Genomic DNA, 18,471 nt, shown 5'->3' on the forward strand with positions numbered 1-18,471 from the left:
ATATTGGCCTGTAATTCTCCTTTTTAGCAGGGTCTTTGTCTGGTTTTGGAACCATGGTAATACTGGCCTTATAGTAGAGTTTGAAAGCTTTCCTTCCATTTCTTTTTTTTTTTTTTTTTTTTTTTTTTTTGAACAGTTTGAGAAGAATAGGTATTAACTCTTCTTTAAGTGTCTGGTAGAATTCCCCTGGGAAGCCATGTGGCCCAGGACTCTTATTTGTTGGGAGATTTTTGACGACAGATTCAATTTCTTTGCTAGTTATGGGGCTGTCAAATTTTCTATTTCTTCCTCTTAAGATTTGGTAGTGTGTGAGTGTTCAGGAATTGTCCATTTCTTTCATATTGTTCACTTTGTTGGTGTATAATTTTTCATAGTATTCTCTTATAATTTTTTGTATTTCTGTGGTGTTGGTTGTGATCTCTCCTCTTTAATTCATGATTTTATCTATTTTGGGTCCTCTCTTCTTTTTGTTAAGTCTGGCTGGGGGTTTATCAATTTTGTTTATTCTTTCAAAAAAACACCACCTTTTAGTTTCTTTGATCTGTTCTGTTTTTTGTTTGTTTCTAAATCATTTAGTTCTCTCTGAGTTTTATTATTTCCTTTCCACTGCTTTGGGCTTTATTTGCTTCTCCTTTCCTAGCTCCTTTAGGTGTAAGGTTAGGTTGTGTATTTGGGACCTTTCTTGCTTCTTAAGATGGCCACAATTGCAATGTATTTTCCTCTTAGGACTGCCTTTGCTATATCCCAAAATGTTTGCACTGTATGTCTTCATTTTCATTTGCTTCCGTGTATTTTATTCTTTAATTTCCTGGTTAACCCATTCATTCTTTACTGGGATGTTCTTTAACCTTCATGTATTTGAGGGCTTTCCAAATTTTTTCTTTTGGGTGATTTCAAGTTTCATAGTGTAATCTGAAAACATGCATGATATGATCTTGATCTTTTTGTACTTGTTCAGGGCTGGTTTGTGACCCAGTATGTGATCTGTTCTGGAGAATGTTCCATGTGCACTCAAGAAGAATGTGTATTATGGTGCTTTTTAGGGTGAAATGTTTTGAATATATCTGTTAAGTCCATCTGGTCCAATGTGTCATTCAAAGCCATTGTTTCCTTGCTGATTTTCTCCTAACTTCATCTGTCCATTGCTGTAAGTGGAGTATTAAAGTCTGCTCCTATAATGGTATTATTATCGATGAGTTTGTTTATGTTTGTGATTAATTGATGCACATATTTGGGTGCTTCCATGTTAGCATAAATATTTACAATTGTTAGATATTGTTGATGGATAAACCCCATTAATTATGGTATAATTCCCTTCTTCATCTCTTGTAACAGTCTTTGTTTTAAAATCTAGTTTGTCTGGTATAAGTATTGCTACTCTGGCTTTCTTTTGACTTCCATTAGCATTATAGATGGCTCTCCATCCCCTCACTTTCACCCTGCATGTGTCCTTAGGTGTAAAATGGGTCTCTTGTAGACAGCATATAGATAGATCTTGTTTTTTTATCCATTCTGCTACCTTGTGTCTTTTCATTGGAGCATTTAGTCCATTTACTTTCAGAGTGATTATTGAAAGATATGAATTTATTGCTATTATCTGTATTATCTGTAGATTTGGTGTTTCTGATGGTGTTCTCTGGTCTTTTGTAGTCTTTGCTGCTTTCCACTCACAGGGTCACCCTGAGGATCTCTTGTAGGGCTGGTTTAGTGGTCATTAACTCCTTTAATTTTCATTTGTCTTGGAAAGTCTTTATGTCTCTTTCTGTTCTGAATGACAGACTTGCTGTATAAAGGATTCTTGGCTGCATGTTTTTCCTATTTAGCACATTGAATATTTCCTGCCACTCCCTTCTGGCCTGCTAAGTTTCAGTGGACAGGTCTGCTACTAACCTTATGTGTCTACTCTTGTAGGTTAAGGACCTTTTCTCCCTAGCTGCTTTCAGAATTCTCCCTTTATCTTTGTATTTTGCAAGTTTCACTATCATATGTCATGGTTTTGAGCTGTTTTTGTTGATTTTGAAGGGAGTTCTCTGTGCCTCTTGGACTTGGATGCCTGTTTCCTTTTCCCAGGTTAGAGAAGTTCTCATCTATAACTTGTTCAAATAAACTTTCTGCCCCTTTTTCTCACTCTTCTTCTTCTGGGACCCCTATGATATGGATATTGCTTCATTTCATGGAATCAGTTAGTTCTCTATGCCTCCCATTATGATCTAGTAATTTCCTTTCCTTCTTTTTTCAGTTTCATGATTTTCCATAATTTTAACATCTATTTCATCTATTCTCTCCTCTGTTTCTTCCGTCTTGCTTCACTGTATCTAGCCCATTTTGCATCTCATTTATAGCCTTTTTCAATTCATGCTGACTAGTTTTTAGGTCTTTGATCTTTGCAGCAAGGGTTTCTCTGGGGTCTTCTGTGCTTTTTCAAGGCCAGCTAGTAGTTTTAGGAATGTTGATCTCAATTCTTGTTGATCTAAATTCTCAGATATATTGCCTATATCTATTTTAAGCAAGCCCCTGGCTATGATTTCTTCTTGACCTTTCTTTTGGGGAGAATTCCTCTGTCTTGCAATTTTGACTAAGTTTCTGTCAGTGTTTTGCATGTTCTAAAAGCTTGTTATGTTTCCTGCACCTGAGAGTACCACTATATTAAAAAGGGGTGATACACTGTCCAGGGCCTGGCACTCCTGGCAGTGTTTCTGGTGTATGCTGTGTGCATTCTGCTGTTGCATTTTGGCTTCTCTTTCCCATTGTTCAGTCCTCTACAGAGCTCCTCATTACTTTCAGTGGTGAAGCGTCTGTACCTTTAATTAGGTGTGCTTTGCTTTGTTTGTTGAAGTAACCCTGAAAAAAAAGGAAAAGGGAGAAAACCCTGATGCCCTGTAATGGGAACCATTGTTTTTAGTAATTGTTAGTAGAGTTAAATAGCAAAAATTCGACCGAGTACATTTACCGTATGTTTTCACTCATATGTGGATCTTGAGAAACTTAACAGAAGACCATGGGAGAGGGGAAGGGGAAAAAAAAGTTACAGAGAGGGAGGGAGATAAACCATAAGAGACTCTTAAATACTGAGAACAAACTGAGGGTTGATGGGGGGTGGGGGAGAGGGGAAAGTTGTTGATGGGCATTGAGGATAGCACTTGTTGGGATGAGCACTGGGTGTTGTATGGAAACTAGTTAGACAATCAATTATATTTTTAAAAAAACCAAATTGGCTTTATTCCATGAATCATGAATTGGGCAGTATCCCAATTAGCAAGGGAAAGGAACTCCACCAAGCTGTGGGAAAGGGAAGGTTTTGTTTTTTTTTTTTAATTGTTTATTTAGTTTTGAGAGAATGAGTGGGGAAGGGGCAGAGAGAGCGGGGGACAGAGTGTCTGAAGAGGGTCTGCACTGACAGCAGAAAGACCGGTGTGGGACTGGAACTCATGAACCATGAGACATGACCTGAGCTGAAGTAGGATGCTCAATCAACTGAGCCACCCAAATGCCCCAAAAAGGGAAGTGTTTAAAGACAGGAGTTGGAAAAAAATTATTTGCAAAGAATGCATTTTTCAGGCAAGGTTACTTTCCTGAGGGGAAAGGAAGGGATTTACTGAGTGCATTATTTCACCAGTGCTGACCAAGTATTCAGTGTCAATTGGTTAAAGGTTACATTGCAGGGGGTGGGGGGGTGGTAAGTGAGGGATAGGGTGGTTGGGTGGTGAAACTGAAGTTAGGTTGGATATTAAGTCTTGGTTTACTGATGTGGGGTTTAGTGCAAGTGACTCCGTTTTGGGTCTACTATCTCCTTTTTAGCAATAGGAAGCGTGGTATTGATAAGCTTAATGTATAACAAGACATATTTTCAGTGTCAAATTTTAACTTTCAAATATTATTTAGAATGTCTCCATTAACCTTGTTTGTTTGTTTGTTTCTTTCTTTCTAGAAAGCACCAGTGGGGGAGGGAGAGAGAGAATCTTAAGCAGGCTCTACATCCTTGGTGGAGCCTGATGCAGGGCTCGATTTCATGACTATGAGATCATGACCTGAGCTGAAATCTAGAGTTGGACTTTAACCAACTCAGCCATCCAGGTGCCCCCACATAGTTTCATTTCTGTCTTTAATTTACTCATTCATCAAACATTTCTACATGTCCTGTTTCCTCTTACCTTTTTTCAGGTTGTGGCACCGTTAGAAGCTGGGTTGATCCAAAGACAGACAGATGGCTGAAAATGGCACAAAAGAAAAAATAAAATGGACAACCACCATTATTATTAGCTCATCTCTTAAGGTAAATAGACATTTGGGCCATTGATCTTTAATTTAAAAATTAAAAACCATAGAACAATATTTTAAAAGATCCTTAGCTTGATTATCAAAGTTATGTAGATCAGCAAGCACATAAACTAAATGTATTTTAAAGATAAATTATAAACTTTATTGTATCAATTTTCAACATCTTACATCTCTAAATATTTGAGGTTTGGAAATTTTTTAAAGTTCTTTTTTTTCTTTATAAGCCTGTTCTAATAGAGATGTTAAACGATTCCAGAAACAGTAACACATATGCACATATATATTATTTAAGGTTTTTAAAGAAATAAACCACAGAAACTGATTTTTTTTAACTTAGTGGCATTAGGAGGAGGCTGTCTCCATAGTTTGGATGGGAGGGGATGGGAAGTTAAATGTCTGAAGGCACTTGGTCAGTCCATAGCTGTTTTTAACTCCTTAGTCAACAGGATTTCTCCATTGCCCTGGTATTTATCTGTGAACACTAGCTGATGTCTAGAGTGAAGGGGCAGGAGATGACTATTCCACAGTAAAGAGGAGAGAGGCAGTATAAGAGTTAAAATAAGATTTTTATCCACTCTGTCCTCTAACTGCTGCCTCAAGCTGCACTTTGCCCTATTAGCTTTAGCCATCTAGCTCCATAACACATACCAGTTTAGGACAGCCTTAAGTCTCACTGATTTTTTTTCATGCTTCTTTTTGTTAGGTTTCTAGAATTCATGTTTCTCTCTTAATTATATAGCTTTTTTAGACTGATTTTGAGAAAGGAAGCCAGCAATCCATGCTAATGTGTGAAGAGCAACTACTTTATAATTCATTTATTATGTTTAATCATCTTGTTTTTTTCCTATTTGTCCCACCTTTTCTGTTTCTTTTTTCTCTCCTTTCTTGTTAGTTTTTGTATTGATTGGTCAGTCTCTCTCTCTCTCTCTCCCTCTCCCCCTCCCCCCATCACCATCTCTCTCCCTCTTTTACTAGCTTTGGAAATTATATGCCCTATTTCTACTATTTTAGTGGTTGCCCTAGAAATTTTAACATGTATACTTAGTTCCACAAAATCACAGTGAATAATTACCTTTATCCTCATCTTAAATCACAAAAGAATCTTAGAACACTCTTAGAACAAGATTCTTGTTGTTATCATATTTAGTTTAATTCTGTTTTTTAACTCCACAAAGTCTTATTCTCTAAAGTTAGCATTTGTTTAGATTTACTCATGTCTTTGCTGTTGTTTTTGCTCTCCTTTTTTTCCTTTGGCTCAGACCTCTCTTTTTAAATCACTTTCTTTTTATCTGAAGAATATAATTTAGAATTTACCTGTATGAGGATTTTCTAGAAGTAAAAAACTTACTCTCATTTTTTGTTAATATCAAAATATTTCTGTTTTCCCCTTGATTTTGAAAGATGTTTTAAAAGTCAATTTAAGTATAACTTACATACAATAAAATGCACTCATTTTAAATGTGAAGTTTGATGAGTTTTACAATCAAAATATAGAACATATGCATCACTCTAGAAAGTTCCTTTATGTCCTTTTATAGTAATTTCTTTTCCAGCCCCCTGCCTCAAGTAAACCATTGATCTGATACTTATCACTATAATTGGTTTTGCCTATTGTAGAATTTCCTATAGATGGAATGACACAGTTGGTATTCTTTTGTGTCTTGCTTACATGTTGTTACATATTACAATAGTTTGTTTCCTTTTATTGTTGAGTAGTAGTTTACTGTATGAGTATACCCCAGTTTATTTATCTATTCACCAGTAGATGGACATTTGGGTTGTTTCCAGTTTTGGGCCATTTTTAAGTAAGCTGCTGTAAACCTCATTATATGTCTGTCTGTTGATCTGTGTTTTCATTTCTCTAGTAAATACATAGTAATGGAATTGCTGGGTCAGATGGGTCAGATGTTTATTTTTATAAGAAACTGGAAAACTTTCTTCAGTTTTACTACAAATGAGCACTGAATCTATTTAACTGCGTGACTAATCTGTGTAACTAAAATAAAAATAATGTGGGAATTATGGTTTTATACTCTCATCAGCAATGTATGAGAATTCCATTTACTCCAAAGTGAAAGATATTTTCACTAAATTTATAGATATTTTGTTTCAGCATATTGAGGAACTCATTTCACTGGATTCTGACTTCCATTGTTATTGTTGATAAGATAGCATCAGTTTGTCACTTCCTTGAAGATTACCTGTCTTTCTTCTCTGACTGCTTTTCAGATTTTGGCATTCTGTGGTTTTAAGGTATAGATTTCTTTTTATCTTTTGAGGCTTCATGAATCTTTAAATTGTTGTTATTACCAAGTTCTTATCCATCATCTCCTTTAATATTGCCTCTGTCCTATTTCCTTGCTCCTTCCTCTCTGAACTCCCATTAGATGTTTGTTAGATCTTATCAGAATATTCTCCATGCATTTTGACTTCCCTGTCACTTCTTCTGTCTTTAGGTTGCAATCTAGGTAATTTAATCTGTCCTTTGTTCCATGTCAATATTTTTCTCTATTCCTATTGAACTCACCCATTGAGGGTTTTGTTTTGTTTTGTTTGACTTTTTTCAGCTTATGAAATACACATAGAGAAAAGTAGAAAAGGACATAAAGTATATATGAACCATTTAATGGAGTTATTATAAAGAGAATACCATGTAGCCAATCGGGTCAATAAGTAGAACATTATTCATTTCCTTTTCTCCTCAAGACTTTTATTAATTATATCAATCAAACACCAATTATATTAGGTGTTTATAACTTATTAGTTATATCAAATGTGCATAGCACTTATACTTTTTCTATAACCATAATTCCCGCATTTATTTTCATGTTGGTTACACAGTTAAATAGATTCAGTGTGTACTTGTAGTTTTCATGTAAAAGATATGTCTTTCCACTACTGGATTTTGTTAATGATTCATGAGACAAGCATTAGACACAGCTGAAATGTTCTTTCTCTAGAGGAGCCAAAATTGTCAGACATGGCTTTCAAAAATGTCCCTCAAAGTAGAAGTCTGTTCTTTTTTCATGTGTTTTGTTGGGAGTTACACATGTTTCCCACTTTCAACAAAGGAAAGTTTGCTATTGTTTCTCATTCTCCTTTGGTTTTTGTGTACTTTTCAAAGAAAGTAGGAGATACCACCATTTTTATTCTAGTATTTTCTATATTTTTATATTTTAAATGCTGAGTCTTCATTTACCTTACACATAAATCTTTTTGTTTTTTGCTAGTTTTTGCTTTAGAAAAATTCTTTGAAATAGAATAGTTGCATTAAAGAAAGAGACATGCACCATTTGAAGACTTTTGATATGTGTTGTCAAATTACCCTACAGGATGTTTTTATACACAGTGGCATCAGCAGTATATAGGAAGCTCAACTTATCCTCACCTATGACAGTTCCACATGTTATTTAAGAAAATCTTTGCTAGTTTGGTATTTTATATTTTATATTTCTTTGATTACAAAGGATATTAAACATTTTTTCAGACACATTATTTTTATCTCTTCTGTAATTTTATCTTTCCTTTTTTTCTATTGGCATAAATAATAAATTTTTATTCTTTAAAATATTAAAAAATATAAAATTGTGTTATACTATTAAGATTTTTCTTAAGGTTTTTTTTTGCCTTTCAATTTTATTTGGTATTTGTGAAATCATAAGTTGCATATTTTTATTTCTACTCTATCTTTAGGAATTAAGGCAGCTGTTTTTATTATACAGTCAAATTTAACAGCTTCTTCCCTGAGATTTCTTAAATTGCTCTTATAAAATTTTTATATATCAGCCTTAAATATGTGTTATACATCTATACATATGCTCATATACAGATAATCATTATATAGTTTTGAATCTGATTCTGTTGTTTTCTCTTCAGTTGATGTATATATTAAATATTGAATCATTACCACACTTTTAAATTCATTGTAGTTGGGTGATATACCTTAAACTTAATAAGGCATGTTCCTTCCATACTGTTCATATGTTTTTAGAACATATTTTTTCTTCTTGATCAGGGAATCATAAAACTATGGTGTATGCCCTGGCCTACAGCATGTTATTGCCAAGCCAATGAGTTAAGCAGGGTTTTTACATTTTTAAAGGCTTATAAAAAAGAGAGAGAAAGAGAGAAGGAAGGAAGGAGACAGGAAGGAAGGAAAAGAAGAAGGAAAGAAGGAAGGAGGGAAAGAAGATGGGAAGGAAGGAGGGACGGTGAGAGAAAGAGAGGGAGACAGGGAAGAAGAAAGGAAGAAAAGAAAAAAAATGTGACAGAGATCATATGCAGCCTCACAAGCCTATAATATTTATTATCTGGCCTTCTGCTGAAACAGTTTGCCGAACTTTATTCTAGATGAACTTCAAAATCACTTTAAGTTAAAAAAATTTTCCATTCATTACACTTTTGATTTGAATTGAACTAATTTATTAAATGAGGGAAAAATTTATTCTTCCCATCCTTTGAACACATGAGATATATCGTTTTTTTTCAAGTCTTTATTTTCTCAGATAATTAAAAAATTTTTTCTTCATATTCTGTTTCTTTTTTTTTTTAATATATGAAATTTACTGTCAAATTGGTTTCCATACAACACCCAGTGCTCATCCCAAAAGGTGCCCTCCTCAATACCCATCACCCACCCTACCCTCCCTCCCACCCCCCATCAACCCTCAGTTTGTTCTCAGTTTTTAACAGTCTCTTATGCTTTGGCTCTCTCCCACTCTAACCTCTTTTTTTTTTTTTTTTTCCTTCCCCTCCCCCATGGGTTTCTGTTACGTTTCTCAGGATCCACATAAGAGTGAAACCATATGATATCTGTCTTTCTCTGTATGGCTTATTTCACTTAGCATCACACTCTCCAGTTCCATCCACGTTGCTACAAAAGGCCATATTTCATTTTTTCTCATTGCCACGTAGTATTCCATTGTGTATATAAACCACAGTTTCTTTATCCATTCATCAGTTGATGGACATTTAGGCTCTTTCCATAATTTGGCTATTGTTGAGAGTGCTGCTATAAACATTGGGGTACAAGTGCCCCTATGCATCAGTACTCCTGTATCCCTTGGATAAATTCCTAGCAGTGCTGTTGCTGGGTCATAGGGTAGGTCTATTTTTAATTTTCTGAGGAACCTCCACACTGCTTTCCAGAGCAGCTGCACCAATTTGCATTCCCACCAACAGTGCAAGAGGGTTCCCGTTTCTCCACATCCTCTCCAGCATCTATAGTCTCCTGATTTGTTCATTTTGGCCACTCTGACTGGCGTGAGGTGATATCTGAGTGTGGTTTTGATTTGTATTTCCCTGATAAGGAGCGACGTTGAACATCTTTTCATGTGCCTGTTGGCCATCCAGATGTCTTCTTTAGAGAAGTGTCTATTCATGTTTTCTGCCCATTTCTTCACTGGGTTATTTGTTTTTCGGGTGTGGAGTTTGGTGAGCTCTTTATAGATTTTGGATACTAGCCCTTTGACCGATATGTCATTTGCAAATATCTTTTCCCATTCCGTTGGTCGCCTTCTAGTTCTGTTGGTTGTTTCCTTTGCTGTGCAGAAGCTTTTTATCTTCATAAGGTCCCAGTAATTCACTTTTGCTTTTAATTCCCTTGCCTTTGGGGATGTGTCGAATAAGAGATTGCTACGGCTGAGGTCAGAGAGGTCTTTTCCTGCTTTCTCCTCTAAGGTTTTGATGGTTTCCTGTCTCACATTCAGGTCCTTTATCCATTTTGAGTTTATTTTTGTGAATGGTGTGAGAAAGTGGTCTAGTTTCAACCTTCTGCATGTTGCTGTCCAGTTCTCCCAGCACCATTTGTTAAAGAGACTGTCTTTTTTCCATTGGATGTTCTTTCCTGCTTTGTCAAAGATGAGTTGGCCATACGTTTGTGGGTCTAGTTCTGGGGTTTCTATTCTATTCCATTGGTCTATGTGTCTGTTTTTATGCCAATACCATGCTGTCTTGATGATGACAGCTTTGTAGTAGAGGCTAAAGTCTGGGATTGTGATGCCTCCTGCTTTGGCCTTCTTCTTCAAAATTACTTTGGCTATGCGGGGCCTTTTGTGGTTCCATATGAATTTTAGGATTGCTTGTTCTAGTTTCGAGAAGAATGCTGGTGCAATTTTGATTGGGATTGCACTGAATGTGTAGATAGCTTTGGGTTGTATTGACATTTTGACAATATTTATTCTTCCAATCCATGAGCAGGGAATGTCTTTCCATTTCTTTATCTCTTCTTCAATTACCTTCATAAGCTTTCTATAGTTTTCAGCATACAGATCTTTTACATCTTTGGTTAGATTTATTCCTAAGTATTTTATGCTTCTTGGTGCAATTGTGAATGGGATCAGTTTCTTTATTTGTCTTTCTGTTGCTTCATTGTTAGTGTATAAGAATGCAACTGATTTCTGCACATTGATTTTGTATCCTGCAACTTTGCTGAATTCATGTATCAGTTCTAGCAGACTTTTGGTGGAGTCTATCGGATTTTCCATGTATAATATCATGTCATCTGCAAAAAGCGAAAGCTTGACTTCATCTTTGCCAATTTTGATGCCTTTGATTTCCTTTTGTTGTCTGATTGCTGAAGCTAGAACTTCCAGCACTATGTTAAACAACAGCAGTGAGAGTGGGCATCCCTGTCGTGTTCCTGATCTCAGGGAAAAAGCTCTCAGTTTTTCCCCATTGAGGATGATGTTAGCTGTGGGCTTTTCATAAATGGCTTTTATGATCTTTAAGTATGTTCCTTCTATCCCGACTTTCTCAAGGGTTTTTATTAAGAAAGGGTGCTGGATTTTGTCAAAGGCCTTTTCTGCATCGATTGACAGGATCATATGGTTCTTCTCTTTTTTTTTGTTAATGTGATGTATCACGTTGATTGATTTGCGAATGTTGAACCAGCCCTGTATCCCAGGAATGAATCCCACTTGATCATGGTGAATGATTCTTTTTATATGCCATTGAATTCGATTTGCTAGTATCTTATTGAGAATTTTTGCATCCATATTCATCAGGGATATTGGCCTGTAGTTCTCTTTTTTTACTGGGTCTCTGTCTGGTTTAGGAACCAAAGTAATACTGGCTTCATAGAATGAGTCTGGAAGTTTTCCTTCCCTTTCTATTTCTTGGAATAGCTTGAGAAGGATAGGTATTATCTCTGCTTTAAACGTCTGGTAGAACTCCCCTGGGAAGCCATCTGGTCCTGGACTCTTATTTGTTGGGAGATTTTTGATAACCGATTCAATTTCTTCGCTGGTGCTGGTTATGAGTCTGTTCAAGCTTTCTATTTCCTCCTGATTGAGTTTTGGAAGAGTGTGGGTGTTTAGGAATTTGTCCATTTCTTCCAGGTTGTCCAATTTGTTGGCATATAATTTTTCATAGTATTCCCTGATAATTGTCTGCATCTCTGAGGGATTGGTTGTAATAATTCCATTTTCATTCATGATTTTATCTATTTGGGTCATCTCCCTTTTCTTTTTGAGAAGCCTGGCTAGAGGTTTGTCCATTTTGTTTATTTTTTCAAAAAACCAACTCTTGGTTTCGTTGATCTGCTCTACAGTTTTTTTAGATTCTATGTTGTTTATTTCTGCTCTGATCTTTATTATTTCTCTTCTTCTGCTGGGTTTAGGCTGCCTTTGCTGTTCTGCTTCTGTTTCCTTTAGGTGTGCTGTTAGATTTTGTATTTGGGATTTTTTTTGTTTCTTGAGATAGGCCTGGATTGCAATGTATTTTCCTCTCAGGACTGCCTTCGCTGCGTCCCAAAGCGTTTGGATTGTTGTATTTTCATTTTCGTTTGTTTCCATATATTTTTTAATTTCTTCTCTAATTGCCTGGTTGACCCACTCATTCGTTAGTAGGGTGTTCTTTAACCTCCATGCTTTTGGAGGTTTTCCAGACTTTTTCCTGTGGTTGATTTCAAGCTTCATAACATTGTGGTCTGAAAGTATGCATGGTATAATTTCAATTCTTGTAAACTCATGAAGGGCTGTTTTGTGACCCAGTATATGATCTATCTGGGAGAATGTTCCATGTGCACTCGAGAAGAAAGTATATTCTGTTGCTTTGGGATGCAGAGTTCTAAATATATCTGTCAAGTCCATCTGATCCAGTGTATCATTCAGGGCCCTTGTTTCTTTATTGACTGTGTGTCTAGATGATCTATCCATTTCTGTAAGTGGAATGTTAAAGTCCCCTGCAATGACCACATTCTTATCAATAAGGTTGCTTATGTTTATGAGTAATTGTTTTATATATTTGGGGGCTCCGGTATTAGGCGCATAGACATTTATAATTGTTAGCTCTTCCTGATGGATAGACCCTGTAATTATTATATAATGCCCTTCTTCATCTCTTGTTACAGCCTTTCATTTAAAGTCTAGTTTGTCTGATATAAGTATGGCTACTCCAGCTTTCTTTTGGCTTCCAGTAGCATGATAAATAGTTCTCCATCCCCTCACTCTCAATCTAAAGGTGTCCTCAGATCTAAAATGAGTCTCTTGTAGACAGCAAAAACGGGTCTTGTTTTTTTATCCATTCTGATACCCTATGTCTTTTGGTTGGCGCATTTAATCCATTTACATTCAGTGTTATTATAGAAAGATACGGGTTTAGAGTCATTGTGATGTCTGTATGTTTTATGCCTGTAGTGATGTCTCTGGTACTTTGTCTCACAGGGTCCCCCTTAGGATCTCTTGTAGGGCTGGTTTAGTGGTGACAAATTCCTTCAGTTTTTGTTTGTTTGGGAAGACCTTTATCTCTCCTTCTATTCTAAATGACAGACTTGCTGGATAAAGGATTCTCAGCTGCATATTTTTTCTGTTTAGCACACTGAAGATATCGTGCCAATCCTTTCTGGCCTGCCAAGTTTCAAAAGAGAGATCAGTCACGAGTCTTATAGGTCTCCCTTTATATGTGAGGGCACGTTTATCCCTTGCTGCTTTCAGAATTCTCTCTTTATCCTTGTATTTTGCCAGTTTGACTATGATATGTCGTGCAGAAGATCGATTCAAGTTACGTCTGAAGAGAGTTCTCTGTGCCTCTTGGATTTCAATGCCTTTTTCCTTCCCCAGTTCAGGGAAGTTCTCAGCTATAATTTCTTCAAGTACTTCTTCAGCACCTTTCCCTCTCTCTTCCTCCTCTGGGATACCAATTACGCGTATATTATTTCTTTTTCGTGTATCACTTAGTTCTCTAATTTTCCCCTCATACTCCTGGATTTTTTTCTCTCTCTTTCTCTCAGCTTCCTCTTTTTCCATAACTTTATCTTCTAGTTCACCTATTCTCTCCTCTGCCTCTTCAATCTGAGCCGTCGTCGTTTCCATTTTGTTTTGCATTTCGTTTAAAGCGCTTTTCAGCTCCTCGTGACTGTTCCTTAGTCCCTTGATCTCTGTGGCAAGAGATTCTCTGCTGTCCTGTATACTGTTTTCAAGCCCAGCGATTAATTTTATGACTATTATTCTAAATTCACTTTCTGTTATATTATTTAAATCCTTTTTGATCAGTTCATTAGCTGTTGTTATTTCCTGGAGATTCTTCTGAGGGGAATTCTTCCGTTTGGTCATTTTGGATAGTCACTGGAGTGGTGAGGACCTGCAGGGCACTTCCCCTGTGCTGTGGTGTAGGGGGTTTCCTTTTTCATTCTTTTTTTTTTTATTCCTTTTGTCTATGTCTATGTAGTTATATAGCATGGAAATTTTAAGGTAAAAGGTGCTTTACTATTAAATTTTCTGTGCTGTTAATTTTTTTATGCAATGTAGAAAAATAGTGGTTTTGCTTAGTTAAGTTTTGCACTATGTTATGAGTCTATTTCATAAATTATATATTTTTTCAAAAATTTACTAAATTATAGAGATAAATTTATTAAGTTGAAATTTATGAAATTGCCATTTCTGTAATTAAAATTTTCATATTGGCATTCGTTTAATTTTCTCATTAACTGTATCAGTTATTGAGTACCCTTTCTCATTTCTGTTTTTATTTATGGTTCCTTTCTAATGAGTGGATTTGGTAGACAGAATGTTAATTTTATAGAATATTGATAGGTGTTATATTTATAGAAAGAAGTATTGGATTGTATTTGGAATTCTTGTATAAACAAATTTATACAATTTTTTTATTGCACTGTCTTAACAGCTGTTCATATGCTCAGATGCATTATAAGTCCTCAAAAGGAGATAAAATAATATTCAGTGTTTCTAAGTATTAATTGAATAAGGAATACATTTTAATATCTCATGGGACTAATATTTCATAAAATATGCTTTGGAAAATCTGGTTTTAGCTCCTAGTTATTTGAAAAATTAACTGTTGAATTTGGCTATTTTTTTTTCTAATTCAGTACTTTTTATTTTTATTTTTATTATTTTCTTTTATTATTTTTATTATCATTCTTTTAGTTGGCACCCCAGATAGCATATGAATTTTTTAAGTTTATTATTATTTTTTATTGAAGTATAGTTGACACAGTGTTACCATATTTTCCAGGTGTATAGCATAGTGATTTGACAAATCTTGTACATTCTTCCATACTCACTAGAGGTGTAGCTACTAATAGAATATGATTAAAATTCATTAACATGGCATACATGGGTACTTAGGTTATGCACGCATTTATTCCTAACACCATCTTCAAGTTAACTGACTTGTGTATACCTTACATACTTATCATCTAAGGATCCTACTTTTGGTTCTGAATGCCTTTGCCTGTTACTTTTTCTGTCTGTGCTTTTCTCACATTTATCTTCTTCCTTCACTTGTCTGCTTAATAAACTCCTTTCTACTTTAAAGGTTTAACTCATATTTTATGAAGCTTTTCTGACTCACATCTGTTACATCCTTTTATAGTTTCTGGTTCTTAGCCAAAATTCTCAGTCTTGTCTTTCATCTCCTTAAACATAGTAAACATTGCTATTTTAAGGTATGGATCTGATATAACTTCACTTTATGTATCCCCTGTGAGTCTACTTCTATTGCCTATTGTTTCTCATAGTTCTCTTCCAAGTATTTAATCTCTTTGTATGTCTGATTATTTTTGTGTGTTGGAATTTGTATTTGAAAAATTGTAGAAATAATTTGAGGCCTAGAATAGTGTTCTATTCCTCTAAGAAGCTTTAATTTACAAGAGAATTAAACCCCTAAAACCTAAGCAGGGTTGCTACATACATTACAGGACATGCAGTTACAATATTTGGGTTTTAGGTAAGCAATTAATTTAGTATAAGTACATCCCAAATATTGCATGGGACATACTTATACTAAAAATTATGTTGTTTATCTGAAATTCAAATTCAGCTGGGTGTTCTTTATTTTTATTTGCAAAATCTGTCAGTCCAAGCCCTAAAGCATCTATTGTATGTAATAAATGAATTACATCTAGAATGGTACTAGTTATGTGAGAATTGAAAGAATAGTCACTCAGATAATTTTCTTTGTAGTTCGAAAGAGGAAACCTGATTGAGAAAGGTTGCTCTAGGGAGTGGTTCTGCAAGATGGTTGTGAATACTAGTAATACAGTATCACCTAAAGACAATTTCTGGGATTGAAATGGTTTGAAGCTAGGCTATAGTCCCTGTGAGAGCTGTTCTACTTTTATCAGAAGCTGTGTTTAGCCTGTCAGCTCTTTTGGAATTGGCAGATGCCCTCAGGGAAAAGGTGGCCTAAATGCTGGTCTCATATCTTTGAATTTCTGTATGGATTTGGCCTTATAATTGTTCACTATCCTGCTAGCTCTCTGATGTATTCAAGAAGATTTTTTAAATTGTCCAGCTTTTCTAGTTGCTTCAGCAGGAGGTTTGGCTTAAATTGCTTAGTCTGCCATTGCTGGAATCAATGTATAGTTTTAAAACGGCAGAAATAAACTCATGGGAAGAGCCATAGTTGAACTCTATGTCAGGATCTGTTTGGCACAAAATACTCTCTTTGGGACAGAAAGGAAGCATATATTTTGTACATAATTCCAGCCTGTGTACTTAAAATATACATGTTATAAAGCAAAATATAAAATTAATATACCTAAGGGATTTTTATCTACTTGGATAATAATCAGCTTGAGCTGTAACCAATCAGGAAACCCTATTAACCACTTACATTTTAGTGGCTTGGATAAAATTATCTAAGTAATTACTTGTATAGAATAGAAAATGAGATGGTTTTTGAAACGGCATTCAAACAGAAGTCCTGTTGCTGTGTTCATACGTGTTTTCTGACTCATCTAAGGCTTGAAGCATCTTAAAATTATAATAAAAGTAACTGTACTATACACAAATAAATTGGAGAATTGGTTGTCTCCTTGTGGTATTTTGTACATCTGGCACTTCATGGTTCTTTGAACCATCTAAGAAACTCACCACAACCCACCTTCCAATTTATATTAATGTATGTCAGGATCCATCTCCAAGTTGTGTTTTTACAAGAACTTTGCATTTGCTCTGCTTCTTATAGTTTAGTTCTTTAATACTGTCCTTTGTTTCTGTCTCTAAATAACATAACTAGTACACAATTCATTTCCAAACACAGTGTGTTTCAGAACAAAATATTTTTGTTTTTACAAAAGTGTTTTCACCATAGAGAGCACATTTACTGTCTCCTTTGATGATCAGATATATAAGTGGTATAGTTATAAAAGAAGCTATTAAATTAATTTTTTCATTAGCTTTAACAAAAAATCATTGTAAGCATGTCTTAAGTTTATGTTTCTGAAAAAAATTTTTTTTAGAGTTGTGAAGTTGCAACTGCCCTAGATCGAAGCCACAAGATTCGGTATTCAGATTCAGTGGAAAATGGATCAATTATCTTTTCTCTTTCTGGTACAGTATATTTGCTGTCTTAAGTTCCTTATAAAATATAGGAGTATAAATTCTAATAGTGGTAGTTCAATAACCAGGTAATAAGCTTAAGGTACTATCTTTTCAGAGAGGTAAATGTATAAAACTATTACTGCTGCAAAAGTAGTGCGTGTGGCCGATTACAACATGCATTTCTTTTTAGATTACAATTGTTGAACTAAAGCCAAACCAGTGGAGTGTGGTAGAAGATATTAAAAACTACTTGTTTTGGAACTAAGATGAAAATAGAACAAAGCCACCTCTCCAACAGTCAGTACTTAAAATGTTACCAGTATTAATGAAGAGGCCAACGTCACATTGGTCAAAAGCCATATACAAAAACAATATAGGAGAATGTTTTTTCATGATTTTGTACATGATTTTGATGAATATAACATAAACAAATACTAAAAGAAAAGAACCAAATGGAGACAAATAGAAGTTCCGCAAATCATAAAACTGTACAACGGTCATGGGCAAAATAGAGGAAGGAATTAGATTAGGAGATGAGAAGCCTGGGACGATGGAAAGGGGGCAGCACAAAGCATAGTTTTGTGATAGGGAAATGACTGAAGTGATAAAAGAGGTGGAGGTAAAGGATTTTATCAGGAGGGTTGCAGACAGACTGATACTTTAGCAGAGGTTTTGGAAGACAGGCAGCTTTCAAAAGCTACTAGAGGGGCGCCTGGGTGGCTCGGTCGGTTGAGCGTCCGACTTCAGCTCAGGTCACCATCTCACGGTCCGTGAGTTCGAGCCCCGCGTCGGGCTCTGGGCTGATGGCTCAGAGCTTGGAGCCTGCTTCCGATTCTGTGTCTCCCTCTCTCTCTGCCCCTCCCCCGTTCATGCTCTGTCTCTCTGTCTCAAAAATAAGTAAACATTAAAAAATTTTAAAAAAGCTACTAGATGGGGGGTGGGAGGGAGGGGAGGGTGGGTATTGAGGAGGGCACCTTTTGGGATGAGCACTGGGTGTTGTATGGAAACCAATTTGACAATAAATTTCATATATTGGGAAAAAAAAAAAAGCAGAAATGGTCAGACTGGATGAGGACTATTCTCAATGAGATGCATTCTAAATATAAAAGTAGAATAATCTGTACTTGACATTCTCATAGATCATTGGCACACTATATTAGGTAACTTAAGCTTTAAATCAGTCTGCAAATATTTACATACAAAAAAATATGGAGACTGAGATAGTTGGACTAAAGTTTGTTGTAATCATAAGAGTGCAGTCCTAAATCTTGAAGAAATAAAAGTGAAAATCTGAAAGGTAATTAAAAAAAAAAAAAAAAGCTACTAGAAATAAAACTCCAGGCTGAAAGTGGTCCAACTTCAAACTCATCCTTCCTGGTTGAATAAAGAGCCCACACTAGGGAGAAGT

The 18,471-nt window shown here is 35.5% G+C and overlaps 1 protein-coding gene across 6 annotated transcripts in view; it reads left to right on the plus strand.

The window, feature by feature from the left end:
* The window catches only part of CC1H1orf146 (chromosome C1 C1orf146 homolog), a 58,305-nt gene that overhangs the window by 37,446 nt on the left and 2,388 nt on the right, over positions 1–18,471 (plus strand). For 5 of the 6 annotated variants that reach the window (XM_007073403.3, XM_042997875.1, XM_042997871.1 and 2 more), the window contains exons 2-3: positions 4,162–4,273; positions 16,982–17,072. In XM_007073403.3, coding sequence (XP_007073465.1) covers positions 4,205–4,273; positions 16,982–17,072 — 160 coding nt within the window. In that variant the 5' untranslated portion in view covers positions 4,162–4,204. Of the gene's footprint in view, positions 1–4,051; positions 4,075–4,161; positions 4,274–16,981; positions 17,073–18,471 lie in introns of those variants that run through there. The other variant, XM_042997874.1, reaches the window with a different exon arrangement.

The sequence above is a fragment of the Panthera tigris genome, chromosome C1 (assembly GCF_018350195.1).
Source record: "Panthera tigris isolate Pti1 chromosome C1, P.tigris_Pti1_mat1.1, whole genome shotgun sequence".
Lineage (NCBI taxonomy): Eukaryota > Metazoa > Chordata > Mammalia > Carnivora > Felidae > Panthera > Panthera tigris.